General features: G+C 36.4%; 1 protein-coding gene across 1 annotated transcript in view; it reads left to right on the top strand.

Moving 5' to 3' along the window:
• Positions 1-15,091, top strand: part of ninaC (STKc_myosinIII_N_like and MYSc_Myo21 domain-containing protein ninaC) — a 386,065-nt gene that overhangs the window by 97,476 nt on the left and 273,498 nt on the right. The window contains exon 10 of the mRNA XM_089097735.1: positions 3,534-3,722. Coding sequence (XP_088953861.1) covers positions 3,534-3,722 — 189 coding nt within the window. The remainder of the gene's footprint in view (positions 1-3,533; positions 3,723-15,091) is intronic.

Below are 15,091 nucleotides of genomic sequence, written 5' to 3'. Positions count from 1 at the left end.
CTGTAGTCACTGTTTGAAAACGACATAGGCCTCCAGTTTTGAAGGTCCATTCTATCGCCTCCTTTAGAAAGGAGAGATATAATGCCCACATCATCCTCTGGATATCCTTGTTCAACATAGCTTCTCACAACCAAAGTAAACAGATCCCTGATTTCCGGAAAAAGTTCTTTATAAAATTCGTATCTGAGTCCATCCACCCAAGGTGACTTGCCATTTTTAATTCCTCTTATTATTTTTTCAGTTTCCAGCGGGGTTACATCCTGCAGTATCAGCTCATTCTCTTCGGTCTTTACCTTCCTAACTGGTTCAAAATCTGCCAAGGAATCCATTCTGCTATCTTGTTCTTGGTCTGGCAGTGTGTAAATTTGCTTATAAGAATCTTCCACTATTTTTTGTATCTTCTCTTCATTTTCCACAACTTCTCCCTACTTATATCTTAATCCCCTAATTCTATTATTTTCTCTTTTCTTTTTTTCCTTAATTTTCATTGCTAGATTTACTTGTTCTGCATTCTCTTCGTCAGCCAGTCCATTTTTCAGTTTCCAAATCTCAAATTATTTTTCTTCAATTTTTCTTTTTTCATCTTTGACCTCTTTAGACTCGTACCACATCTCCGTCCCCTCGTCAATCTCTTCCTCTAGTTTGTTTAACACTATATAAAGATGTCTTTTATGTGCTTTACTTTCACTTCTTGATTCTTTTTCCCAGTTTTGTAAATATGCTTTAACTTTTTGCTTTAGGACTTTCCAAAATTGTACTGGCTCTTTTCCATCTGTAAAATCAAGCATCCAAGTTTGAATACTGGCTCTCAGCTGCTCTTTAGGTGAACCCTTTAGTGTTGAAGGATTCAGTTTTCAATAGCTGTTTCGAAATTTTTCTCGGTTTTTGTTGGTTACCATATCCATCACAAGAGCAGTGTGGTCAGAGATTCTGCTTGATCCTCGGTTATTTATTCGGGTAAATCTAGATCCTTTCCCAAAATGAACCCACACATCTTTCAAATTTCAAGCACTTATCACCGCCTTTAAACCTTCATTGCATCTTCTTCTAGCTACTTTTCCATTCCTTCCTAAGGCATCCGCTTCGGACATTATACAATTAAAATTCCACAACATTATCAAATTTCTTCACAAAGGAACCTTGGCAATTTTTCACGAATGGCACTCTCCGGTTGCGTGAAGTTACCCGTTCCTGACTGTAAGTGGACGAATACTATCACCAATGACCCACAACATAAACTGCAAATGCCACCATCATCTTCAAAACTCATGCTTCCTTGATCATACTGTACACTTTCTTTTAAAATGAAACTAGCGTCTGGCTCGAGCCCTCCATAAACATACTGGTAACCTGTCGGGGCTTTAAACTTTTTCGAGTCAACTTCTTGTAGACACGCTGCGTCTATATTCTGTTTTGTTGCAAATTCTGAAACGAAAGTCTGTCTTTTTGCTTGTTTTGGTCCATTCACGTTAAATGTAGCTATCCACATTTGATTACTTAAAAAAAGAAAAAAACTTTTCTTCCTTTTCACCTATATCCACTTTTTCCCACCATTTCTTTTTTCCTTTCCGATACCTTTTCCTTCCGTTTTTCTCTTCTTTGATTGGCTAATCCTCTTGCTACCAAGGGTTACCTGACTAAGGGTTCTCTTCGGTGACGGTACATTTTGGTTTGTTGCTCCTTCTTTTACTTGGCTTTTTTGGGTTTTGGTTGGTGGTTTTAAACTCCTCTTTTGGTGTTCTGCTACTTGTTTGCTTGCTCCTGCTTCTGAATTGCCATGTTTCTCTGCCTCTTTGGTTGCTGGCCAACTTTCTGCCGCTTCTTTTGTTGGGTCCGTGCTATAGGTTGTGGTCCCCATGCCGAACCTAAACTTCCCGGGTTAGGTACAGGACACTCTGCCTTCTTCGATTTTTGCGGTTTCTCTGACTGTCCTCGGCCTCATGGTCCTCGATATAGCAAACAAAACACGCTTTCGGATGATCGGGAAAGAAGACGTTTATTTTCTCCCCCCCCCAAGAACCTCAATAGACTTTGGGATTGGGGTGTCGAGATACATCAAAGCTGTTGCTCTTCCCGTATATAGCTCGATAAACTCATCTCCAGTATACACTTTTCTTCTTATGTTTAGGACTGTTCCGTAAACCTGCAGTTGCCTCTTTATCTCAACGCTAGCTGCTTCTCCTGGGACCCTTCTTAGCTGCATGACTATAGGGCGTCTTCTGTTCCTTTCAACACTTACCGGATAAAAACCGTTTCTGAAGCCCATCTTCGGTTCTTGCGTCTTGCACTGCGCTACCAAGTCATCCGCCAACATCGCGGAATGCATTGTTACTCGCACTTGACCAAAGCGATAGAAATCATCTGTATCTATCGCCATCACGTTCCCACGGTTAAGATGCATCTGCTTCAAAAATCTGTGAATATCAACCTCTCGAACTTTACTCATGACCCCATCGTCCATCGAGCGAAAATTGAAAATCACTGTGCTCCTACTCACCTTATCACAATAAACAAACACTACAAAAAAAATTAAATAAATAAAAATAAAATAAAGATAAAAAAAAGCCTTTCTTCTACATACCTTAGAAAACCATAAATATTCATGCTTTCACACTCTCACAACAAAACACACGCCTCCTCTCACCCAAAAACTACAAAAAAACTCACTCTAAAAAAAAAACAAAAAAAACCTATCTTTAGACCCACAAGGCTCTCCCGCCACACATCCACGTTGGCAACCCTGCACACTAAGTACAGAAAAGACACGTCATCAATGACTCATCTTTTCTATCTCAATATCAAACACAAACACAAAAACACTCTCATACAAATTTAAAACACTTCTCACTCTGCTCACGACAATTTTCTCTCTCCTGTCAACATACACAAACAAATTTATCTAACTTTTTCCGACCAAAAATAAGAAAAATTGTTAAATTAGTTTCGGAAAATGTCCACCATTAACCAGCGTTGCAAGCGTCACCAGAGCTCACAAGGCAAGTGTAGGAAGGTATTTGGACGGAGGAAGAGGAGCCTTTCTTATGACTAAATAACAATATCATGTCAAAACCATAAGTAAAACTCGGAAAACATATAAGATGCTTAGAGGACGAGTTACAAGAACCCGGCCCCCTTTATATACGAGCCGGATTTAAACGAAGCACGCAATACAATTGACATAAACGGATCTGGGTTTCTAAGAGTGAAAGATACATAATCGAGCGCACAAATTGCTAAAACAGTAAATATTTCTACTTTAGCTCAAGAAGATCTTTAACTCAACAATTTTTGAAGTTTAAATAGAACACATTCTCCAATGTCTTAGTAAATAATTTTAAAACAATAAAAACGTCAATGCAAATACATTCAAGTTTTAATATATCAGAAATCAGTTCTTTTACTTTTATAAACTTTTTTAATTCTGGTTTATTTTATTTCGCTTTTCATTATTTCTGCAATATAAACGCTTTTGCTTTTGATGTTTCTATTCTTTATAGCAGCAAGCGATCTAACCTTAATTTTTATCTGCGTAGGATCATATGCGATACAAATCAAAAGCGAGATCAGACGAGGCACCTCATGTTTTAGCTTTGGCTGATAGGGCTTGGCAAGATATGATGCATCACAAGGAACATCAAAACGTTATATTTACGGGGGAGACTTCTTCCGGAAAGTCCTGCAATTTTGATTCAGCTTTAGAACATCTTCTTTTTATTGGAAAGGTAAGCTTGTTAACATTTAGAAACTCACCTATTGATAGGTTATTCGGATTCAATGCCTTTGGTGGCTTTCACAATACCCACGTAATTTTCCATGCTAAGTTGTTATGTTACGTTACGTTAAGTATAGTCCTTCATACTTAAACAAGTCCGTTCAAAGTTAACGTAAAAATCCAACAATCCAAGTAAAAATTAATCATCATCTTTAAGTCGTCACTATCATTATAAACCAACTATTTAAAAATTCAAATTGTAGAATGAAGATAGAGTTTCAAACTCTGTGGAAAACTTTAGTAATTATTTTTGCAAAACGTATTAATGGCTCGTTCATAATTCATTTTTGTTGCTACTATGTTGAGTTTTCTTATAACGTAAAGTAAGGTTAGGTAACGTTAAGTTCTATATCAAACACTAGTTTACAAGGCATTACCTACGTTACAGACAAAATTGCTCTGTAGGGTTACCCAATCAGAGGCAACGCTAAGGCGTTGCCTATTGTAAAGGCCATACGACTCCAATGTTTTATTTTTTTTCCCCAGAGGCACTTCGTATGCAAGGGGTTCTCGTACAAACTTCCAAGGAGACTTATTCGATCGGAAATCGGGAGTTCTAGTGCCCTTTCTAAGAGTCAAAAGGGATCGGAGGGCAAGTGGCCCCCGCAAGCCTTTTTTCCCCAAATAATCCCGATAAAAATTATGAGATTGATATTTGTTAAAAATAGCTCCAAGATCATGTAACAGAAATTATGGGGTCGACACGACCCCCCAGGGCCCGAGGGTAGGCATTGTAAGTTTCACTCTTGGGGTATATATGGTTCTTATAGAAGGGATGCTCGTATGAACTTCATAGCGGGTTCATTTGATTGGAAATTTTAAGTTCTAGTTCACTTTTTCAAAGTCAAAAGAGATCGGAGGGCAATTAGCTTCCTTCCCTACGCCCTTTTCCCCCCAAACCCTTTCGCTAAAAACTTTGAAAAAGCCATTTTTCAAAAAATAGTTCAAATATCAGATAATGAAAATTCACGGGTCGAAACAACCCTCCAGGGCCCGGGGGCAGGCGTTATAAGTTATGCCCTGGGGAAATTTATGGTTCTTATAGAAGGGATGCTCTTTTAAACTTCAGAGAGGGCTCATTGGATTGGAAATTGGAAGTTCCAGTTAACTCTTAAAGAGTCAAAAGATATCGCAGGGCAATTAACCACCACCACCCCCCCGCCCCGTACCCTTTATTCCCAAACCGATCTAACAAAAATTTTGAGAGAGTCATTTTGTTTGAAATGGTTCAAACATCAGATAATAAAAACACCGTGGTCGAAACAAACCCACAGAGCCCGGGGGCAGGTGTTTTAAGTTATACCCCAGGGACATATAAGTTTTTTTACGTAAGGAGAGGTCGTATAAATTTCAGATGTGCACATTTGATTGAAAATTGAAATTTATAGTTACATTATTGTGAGTCTAAAGGGATCGCAGGGCATCTACCCCACCAAACACACGCTCTTTTCCCCAAATGCATCCGATCAAAATTTTGAGATTGCAACTTTAGTTTTGATCAGATAACAACGATCAGATAACAAAACTTCGGGTTCACCATAGCCCCCTCCCCCCCAGAGTCCATGGGAAGGGTTGCAAATTTAGTCCTAGGGGCATGTTAACCTCGGAGGGGACACAAATGATCAGAAATTAAAACTTTTTAATTCCCATTTCAAGAGTCAAAAGTGATCTAAAGGCACCTAGCCCTCCCCCCAGCCAAAGTTCTTTTCTCCAAATGCGTCCAATCAAATTTCTTATATAGCCATTTTGTTCAAATTAGACCAAAGATTGTATAACAGAGACTCAAGGGATAACATTTCCCACCAGAACCTGGGGGCAAGTGTTGTAAATTATGCCCAGGGGGCATACAAGGCTCTTATGGAAGAGATGGTAGCATAAACTTAGGAAAGGGCTCATTCGATTGCAAATCACAATTTCTAGTGTCCTATTTAAGAGTCAAAATTGATCGCAAGGCAACTAGCCCCCCCCCCACCTTGTCTTGAAGAAAAAAAATATTTATCCTATTTAAGAGTCAAAATTGATCGCATGGCAACTAGCCCCCCCCCCACCTTGTCTTGAAGAAAAAACATATGGAAGAAAAAAGAAATCTCGAAAAAAACGCCTTGAAGAAACAACGCCTTGAAGAAAAAAATAATGTCTCCTAAAGTATTACGTAGCACCTACGTGTGCACAATACGTCATCCTCAATTACAACCGGGGGTTCCCCACTTGAATAGCGGCCCGTGAGCTCTAGCAAAATAAGGCACATGATATTAAGTCATCCTCACTTAAAGCAGGGTGCACCCCGCTTTACTAGCGGGTCGTGAGCTGTAGCAAAACAAGTCACGCCAGATTACGTCATCCTCAGTTACATCTGGGGGTTCCCTACTTGAGTTGCATAGGTAAACAATAGCACTCCCTATTGTATTACGTATCACCCAGGTGCACATAATCAATAATCATTAACATCTGCTGGTTGCTAGGGGCTCAGAACTGGCAGCTATGGCGCTTGTAGCATTGCAACCATACTAATTTACTCAAAGTACTTCACCTTTTTCGAAAATCATATTCACGCTCTTCAGTAATTTATCTTTAACATTACAGCGAGTATATTGCAAACATGCATTTACCACACAATCACAATATGAGGTCTTGTTTTTTTAATCATTTTAATACTCTATGTAACTCCTCTTCAAAAATAAATCGTCCTTCACTTCTACATTCAAAAGAAGAAATGTTTTTTTCTGTATCATTTCCTAAAATATTTTTAGGGTGCCAAACAAGAAAACACTACATCCCCGTTGTCAGAATGGTATTTCTGCAATACCTCTGAAATGGCTTCGGGTATTAAGTTTAAACTTTCAGGGAATGTCGAAGGGCATTCCTAACTAAATCAAAAGACACTATTTGCATCCTGGTTTTCAAAATGTGCAATATTTCAGGAATAACTAGGGGTATTATGGTAACCTTTTAGGGCCTGTTGAGGTAGGTGTTGTGCCGTACCAGAAGGCACTATGTGCATCTAGGTTTTTAAAAGGACGTATTTGCTAAATCTCAGATACGACTGGGGCATTTCAGGCATTTTAACTGGGGCATTTTAATTTTAAACTTTCAGGAAGTGCGGAGGTGAATAGTGAAATAAATCATAAAAATTACGTACATACTGGTTGTTAATAGGGAGTATCTACAAAATATCAAGAACAACCTAGGGTATTCAGCTGAAACTCTTAAGAGATACTCATGGAGACTTTGAACTAAATCAAAAGACACTATGTGTATAGTAATAGATTCCATTCTATCTACTTTATAACTAATGTGCTACGCACTGGTCTAGCCGTCTTTTGGATTAAACTTAGTTCCTATTTTTCCCATACCAAAATCACAATTTTCATAGACTATTTTAGATAGACTGCATTAACTTTCCCACCTTTTTCAAAGTTAATGTCAAATTCATTGCTGAACTTTGATCAATCCCCTCTTACTTGTTCGAATGATAATTCAGAAAACATTGGTTTAAAAATGCACTTTTCCTTTCCCTCGTAAAAGAAAAAAAAAGAAAGAAAGCAAATATATTTGAGGCGACACAACATCATAATGACGCAAAACCAAGAGTGTGTAGAGCTCTAAGTCCGCCTTAGAAACCTGATAGTAGTGGTGACCCAATTACTCCGAGCGCAGAGATAGAAGGTATACCTGAATTTGCTAACCCCGCAAGACGTTTGTATTGATTATGTACACATGGGTGATATATAATACTAAAGGAGGTTGCTTGTTACGCAAGTGTTTACTCCTGCAAATGTTTTCTTCGTGAATTCTTTGGTTTTTATGCAAATGTCTAAAAACCTACGAGGACCAAGTAGGAATTTTAAAAGGACGTATTTGCTAAATCTCAGATACGACTGGGGCATTTCAGGCATTTTAACTGGGGCATTTTAATTTTAAACTTTCAGGAAGTGCGGAGGTGAATAGTGAAATAAATCATAAAAATTACGTACATACTGGTTGTTAAAAGGGAGTATCTACAAAATATCAAGAACAACCTAGGGTATTCAGCTGAAACTCTTAAGAGATACTCATGGAGACTTTGAACTAAATCAAAAGACACTATGTGTATAGTAATAGATTCCATTCTATCTACTTTATAACTAATGTGCTACGCACTGGTCTAGCCGTCTTTTGGATTAAACTTAGTTCCTATTTTTCCCATACCAAAATCACAATTTTCATAGACTATTTTAGATAGACTGCATTAACTTTCCCACCTTTTTCAAAGTTAATGTCAAATTCATTGCTGAACTTTGATCAATCCCTCTTACTTGTTCGAATGATAATTCAGAAAACATTGGTTTAAAAATGCACTTTTCCTTTCCCTCGTAAAAGAAAAAAAAAGAAAGAAAGCAAATATATTTGAGGCGACACAACATCATAATGACGCAAAACCAAGAGTGTGTAGAGCTCTAAGTCCGCCTTAGAAACCTGATAGTAGTGGTGACCCAATTACTCCGAGCGCAGAGATAGAAGGTATACCTGAATTTGCTAACCCCGCAAGACGTTTGTATTGATTATGTACACATGGGTGATATATAATACTAAAGGAGGTTGCTTGTTACGCAAGTGTTTACTCCTGCAAATGTTTTCTTCGTGAATTCTTTGGTTTTTATGCAAATGTCTAAAAACCTACGAGGACCAAGTAGGAAACAACCCTCAGGACCCAGCCAGTCAAGTGCAGAACCCTCGGTTGTAACTGAGGATGCCGTTGCACACACAGGGGTGTTACGTAATAGCTATACAAATGTTTTCTTCCAGACATTTTAAGACGTTTCAAGACATTTTAAGACGTTATAAAGACATTTTTATTCAAGTAGTTTTTCTTCAAGATTTCTTCAAGACTGGTTTCTTCAAGTGCCAGTCAAGTTTGGAACCCCGGTTATAACTGAGTATGACGTATTGTGCACACGTGGGTGTTACGTAACTCTTTAAGAGATATTTTTTCAAGGCGTATTTTCTTTAAGATTTCTTTTTTTTCAAGTTTTTTTTGTTTCGAGATACTTTTTTCCTCGACGCATGTTTTTCCGGGATGTTTACCCTGGAGATATGATTTTGTTTCAAGATTTTTTTTTCTTCTAGAAATTTTCTTCGAGATTTTTTTTTTCTTCAAGACTTTTTCCTCAGGGAACCTTTATAATCCGATGACAGTAAAGGTTTTTGTCCGGTCTAAGAATCGAACTTACGACCATAGATTTCCCCAATGGAATGGGGCCGTAGACATCTGAACCAACAAATCATTCCTAATATTTTATTCTTGGAAATAAATTCTAAGCAATGGTTAGTTCCCGAGCGCGCACTAGCATCCAACAATTTTATTGATTATTAATCTATTACTTACATGTGACTGTTATGCAATAGTTTACGGTATGTTATCAGAGCGGCAACATTTTGAATATTGATATTGTTCTTAGCATATTTTTAGTAATAGATGCTTTTACTCTATTGGAACTTGAACGCTCTAGCAGACGTGAAATAAAACCAAGAGTAGATTTATGGTTAGAATATAATACACTTTCTTATACGGTCAATATTCTATCTTTTCCTCTTCACTACACAGAATTTTACAGTTTTATTAGAGACAATTTTGTATGGGTTTACCTATTGACTACAGATGTACATAGGCTACAAGATGCTTTAATTGCAACAGTGAAATATGTTGAAGATTTATCGTGGAAAAAGAAATCTAAAAGATGGAGACAAAGACTTTTATTGTACATACAAGTGTCATTAATAATAAATACAAGTAATTCACAAACATTATTAAACACTTTATTCTTAGGGCAATGAAATCAGTATTATACAGGTAGAAAGAGATATTATTATAAAGTCGTTCAATCGACGATTGTCTACCAACAACATCAACAACCTATTTTAATTGATAAATTCTTATACTCGCTTCCAATTTGGCCCGAGAACCATGGTGATTCGTCCAGAACGAGTATAAGGCGTATAATGCATTCAAAACTTTTTGAATAAGCCCTTTCCTTGTCCCCTTCAACCTGTGGTTTTATATATTTTCCCCTGTAAAATTAAAATTTCTACTTATGCCACACGCTATCTTCCTTAAAGCATTTTCAGCCTTTTCTCTACAAAAAATAACCTGATAAACCAAAATTGACTATTGTTTTTATTTAGTCAGCAGGAACTTACCATTTCATTATTAGATCGTGATAGTCCATGGCAGTTCGAGCCAGCGTGGTACAGTGGCTGGCCCGTGGCACACAGTGGCACACACTATCCTTCGTAAATCTGTTTCAGCCATTTTAGTTAATAAAGTATTTTCAGCCATTTTCATACAAAAATAACCATAGAATTTAAAATTGACCATTGTTTTTTTTTACCTGTGGGACTTTCCATTTCATTGCTAAACGTGATGCGCTATGGCAATTTCCACCCAGTGAAGATCTATGGCTTGTTCATGACACCCTTTAGCACACATTATAATTCACAAGGATTTTTCAACCATTTTTCTACGGGAAATAACCATACAAACCGTATAAACTAAAATTGATCGTTTAAACTTAAAGGAAAATTCCCAATTCTGTTTCTTCTGATGACTCGTGGCAATACAAGCCAGAGTGACACAATATGGCTGGCCGGTGGCACCCTGTGCTGCCTGTCATCATCACGTAAATGTTTTCTGACATTTGAATATCCTGACATGTTTTTTTTTTTATTTGAACACTGGGAACTTACCATTTCCTTATTAGATCGGGATACTCATATCAAACCAGTGGTCCTGGCATTTCGAGAGTAGACTAGAACCTTATACTTCTGCCACTTTACGTTCCTTCCGGTTCTTCTAGTAGGTAAACAGGTCATCACACTCTTTCAAGGAATATACATGCTTTTTTTTTTAGAGAAAGTTTGGCAGTTTGTCCAATATAATAACTTGATTATTAATTTTTATAAAAAAAAAAAAAAACTTGTAATAATAAAATTTAATTCATTTAAAAAAAAAAAACCCGAAAAAATTTCCCGACACTGCATACCCATTTTAATAATGCATTAATACATTTTTTATATAAAACAAAATATTTTTAAATTTTGAAAACATTGGATTTGTCTATTTTCAATTTGAGTCCACTTTTCATTCTTTTATTTCCCCCTCAAAAAATAAAGAAAAACGTTTTTCTAGTAAATTCAAATTTCAGGGGGACAGCCCCCTCCCCTCCAACAATACAAAATCTTAAGAATATGACGACTGTATTCGATAGAAATGTCAAAGCACGCTTTTTTTCTATTATGTAAATAAAATCTATCCATCATAGGTATGTTTACACGTTTGAATGTTTTGAAAAAAACAGTTCATTATCATTCAGAAATAAATCTTTTTCCTAACATGATGTATTTTTCTGCTTAGAATGAAAAGCTAGCGTGTTACAAAGAGTGGGAGAGTGTGGAGGGGGGTTAAATTTCACATGCTCGTGCTATAAACGGGGTTTGTCTAATTCCGATGTCACGACGGATGACTTTGGGAAAAAAATTAGTGTGGGAGGGGGGGCCCTAGTTGCCCTCCATTTCTTTTTTTGGGTTACTTAAAAAGGACATTAGAACTTTTAATTTCCGTTCGAATGGGCCTCCAGGTAGGAGCTTTTAACTTCTATAGTAGGGTTCTCTGATGATGATGCGATTTTCATTAAAGTTCTATGAGTTTTAGAGGATGTTTTCCCCCTTTTTTCGAAAACAAGGCAAATTTTTCTCAGACGCGTAACTTTTGATCGCTATAGCTAAACTTGATGAAAATGATATATTTTAAACCATAAGGATTAGCTCTTTACGCTAAATTTTTTTATTTTTTGAAAAAAAAAAAAGTTGTGAGACAAGGTCAAACTTTAGCGTAAAAAGAGATGAGCGGTGGTGGGGGACAGGCCCCTTCATAGATGTCATTATTTCTTTTATGTTTTATTTCGCTCCTTTAGGAACTTTAAAAAAAAAAACAATTTTTTTTTTTTAATTTCTTTGATTTTTTTTTTGATTTTTTATTTTATTTTAAAATAAATATTACGTTTCTTTTACTACATTTATATATTTTAAAATTAAATTAAATATTACTGTATTTTTATTATGGCAAAAAATACAAAAGTTGCAGATTTTTGCAGATATGAGCTTGAAAGCTATGTAATAGAGTTTTCTGATACGCTGAATCCGACGGTGGGATTTTCATTAAAATTCATTCACTTGTAGGGGGTGTTTCCCCCCTCTTTAAAAAAAAAAAGACTCAAGTAAGGTTTTGTAAAATTTCGTGGCAAACCCAGTTTTCGTCGAATTAAGATTCAATCGCTCAAAAAAGTAATTGAAAATCCCTTATTTTGATATCAAGATGTTTTTTTTACACTAATTTAGATGTATAGCATAAACCGAATTATTTTCCAAAAACTCCAAATGCATTTGTGATACATGATAAATTTTTTTGTCTTTTTTTTTTTAAAGGAAGAAGAAGAGACATGCAATAATCCCCCTTCTGAGAAGAAAGCAAAATATGGCGAACCTTCATTAATACAGGCCACAAGAGCGTCTGTTATCAAATTCGCTAGAAAAGTTACACACGATCAGGATCATGCATCGAGCACTCAACTTATAGTGACAGAGCCCTCTGACTCCCGCGTTGGCTCCATGGCAAACCCCCCTCAAGTATTACAAAGGAGTTCAGATATAGAAGTATAGTCAGAATTTATAAGTATATACATAATTTTTTTTCCATCCCTATTTTCAAAAATAAGACAAAATTTTCTCAGGCGCATAGCTTTTTAAAAACTTAAAATTTGTTTATAAGCTTTTTAATTTTCTTTCATTAACCAAATTAGTAATATAGATAAAAGAGTGCTTATCGTGCATTTCTAAATATAAAAAAAAAAACTTACCTCGTAACTTCTAACCAAGATACATTTAATGCAATAATTCCTTTTAAACGTTTTGCTATTTCACGATCGGCAAGCCAGCCTTAAACTGATATAGGTACACAAACCATTTTCGCTTTATCAAACACCCCATCGTTTTTTTAATCTACTTTGAATTCTAAAGGCCTTAATTGGGTATAATTGCGCTAAAACCATTTTCGCTTTATCAAAGATCCCATCGCTTTTAATATACATTGAATTCTAAATGAGCTTCTTGAAACAGGATATGTTTTTACGATAATAAGAAGAGTCCTTTTGAATAATTATCTATTATGCCTTTCACATGCAAAAGAAAATATTATTATTTTTGAAACAACTCAGGCAAATAATTGCCTTTTTGAAAGGTTCAAGAAAATGAATTTGAGACTGTTCTATTAGAACAGTGTTGTGGAGTCCGATACCCCCTCCAACTCGGGAAGGGTATCGATCCTCCTACCTCGAAGGAAGCCCCCGGTTCCCAAGGGTTCTCCCCGGGAGGGGTTTGGGGGGGAGGGGGGGCCTCTAAAAAGGGGGCCATCCAACATTTTAATTGTTGATATGGACGGAGAAAAAAGTTCTTGTCTCTTACCAGTATTTATTTAGCCCAGGTCGAAAAAATCCGTTGGCAAAAGACAGAGGAAAATACGGATTATTGAGAAAGTAACAACAACACCACCAAGCTCCGACATATGGAGTTCGTTTCCTTTAACTGAAGCCGAGGAGCAAGTGTTCGTACAGCATACTGCGTCAGTCGAACAATGGTCAAGTTTCATCGACAGTTATAATGAAGAGGCTCAAAGAATTGAATTGGACCCATATTTTACTTCTTTATTTTAAAAAAAATTTGTAATAAAACCATTAATTTTTTCTATCATTATCTTTTTTTAACTTACCCTTCTAATAAGAATAAGACTACATTTTCCTGACAAAAAAAAATATATTTTTTTAACATGTTCAGTTGACATTATGAAAGACATAAGGCAATGTAACTTTTTTCTTCTTTTAATTGTTCAGGTGGTGGGACAATGACTATGAGAAATTGACAAAAGTTTATTAACTATAAGAAAATAATTATTATTTTAAATAAAAAATAAAAACCTTTTTTTTCTACAGATTAAAAATATATCACTCCCAGCAGCAGCAGTGAGTGATGATGATGCTCGCATATTTACAGAACCAATACTGTCACCACCAGAAGAGTTCAGGAATGACCCTACACTGGTTCTAGAGAATATGGAGTGGCATGAGGGATTCCTTAATGATGTTTTTTGGGAACTGGCCAGCCTGGAGGACTTAACTTGTGATGTTGAGATTCTTGAGGACTCAGAGTGGGCAGATAGTTTCATGCATGAATATTTAGATGATGATGCTACAAGTAAATCTGAACTGGGTCCTCATAAAGAAAGTAAATCAGAGGACAATACAGGCTGGCTTGACCAATTGCCCCAAAAAACCTTAGAATATGTACTAGGGGATCTCGTGTCAAATCCACCCAATGTGATTGAACAAACAGGGTCAGGACATGAAAACAGTACGACGTCCCCAGAATTGGCTGATTTTTATCTGCTAGAATCTGCTCTAGGTCATTTGCAAACATAAAGGGTAGATTTTAGCCTTCCCGAGGAAAACGCTGGCATTATTTTAACTGACCCCGTGAAAAATCTCCATAGCTATATCGACAGAATTCGAGCACTTATTGAGATCCAGATCCAGAAATGGGGAAGTCAAGGGGGAATTAAAGCATCAGTCAACCAAAAAGTTTACTTACAAAAGGGAACATCCGGGGATTTTTTTTATTTTCATTTTTCGACAGCTAACCAGACTTTTTACCCAGCTCTAAACGAATTTTAAGACAATTTTTTCAACTGTGTAAATAAACTAATTTCAACTTTTGATACATTTAACGAGATGGGAAGTGGGTCCAACATTTTATACATTGAAAGCATTGATCTGAATCTCAGTAGATTTAAAAAAAAACTTTAGTTTAAGTGGGGCGGGTAATCTAAAAATAAAATGTTACTCGGATTTGTCGGCTAACAAAGGAGTTCAGGGTTTTAGATTTGAAACAGGACTTCAATGTTTTAAATATGAGTATTTAGTAGCGGTCCATAAGACCTTATATAATGAGTCAAAGAGAAAAATCTTGACAGACTTGCTCGCAACGGTGGAAAAAATTTCCCGAAAGTAAATTTTGAGTGTTTAGAGGGACAATATCCGGGGTCCTTTAAAGAAATAAGCATATTCGAAAAAGCAAATGAAAATCTTGGGGTGGGGGTAGTTGTTCTCCAGTATGACACTGAATTTGTAGATGGGGGGAAAAACCGAATAAAAAAGGGGTTTTGTATTCAGTGAGGACATCGATGGTGGAAAATGTTAAAAATTTTGTATGGGTTATTTACGAGCCTCCCAAAGA

The sequence above is a fragment of the Artemia sp. Qi Xiang Cuo genome, chromosome 12, assembly GCF_049724085.1.
Source record: "Artemia sp. Qi Xiang Cuo chromosome 12, ASM4972408v1, whole genome shotgun sequence".
NCBI lineage: Eukaryota > Metazoa > Arthropoda > Branchiopoda > Anostraca > Artemiidae > Artemia > Artemia sp. Qi Xiang Cuo.
This window is presented reverse-complemented; position numbering and strand designations above follow the sequence as displayed.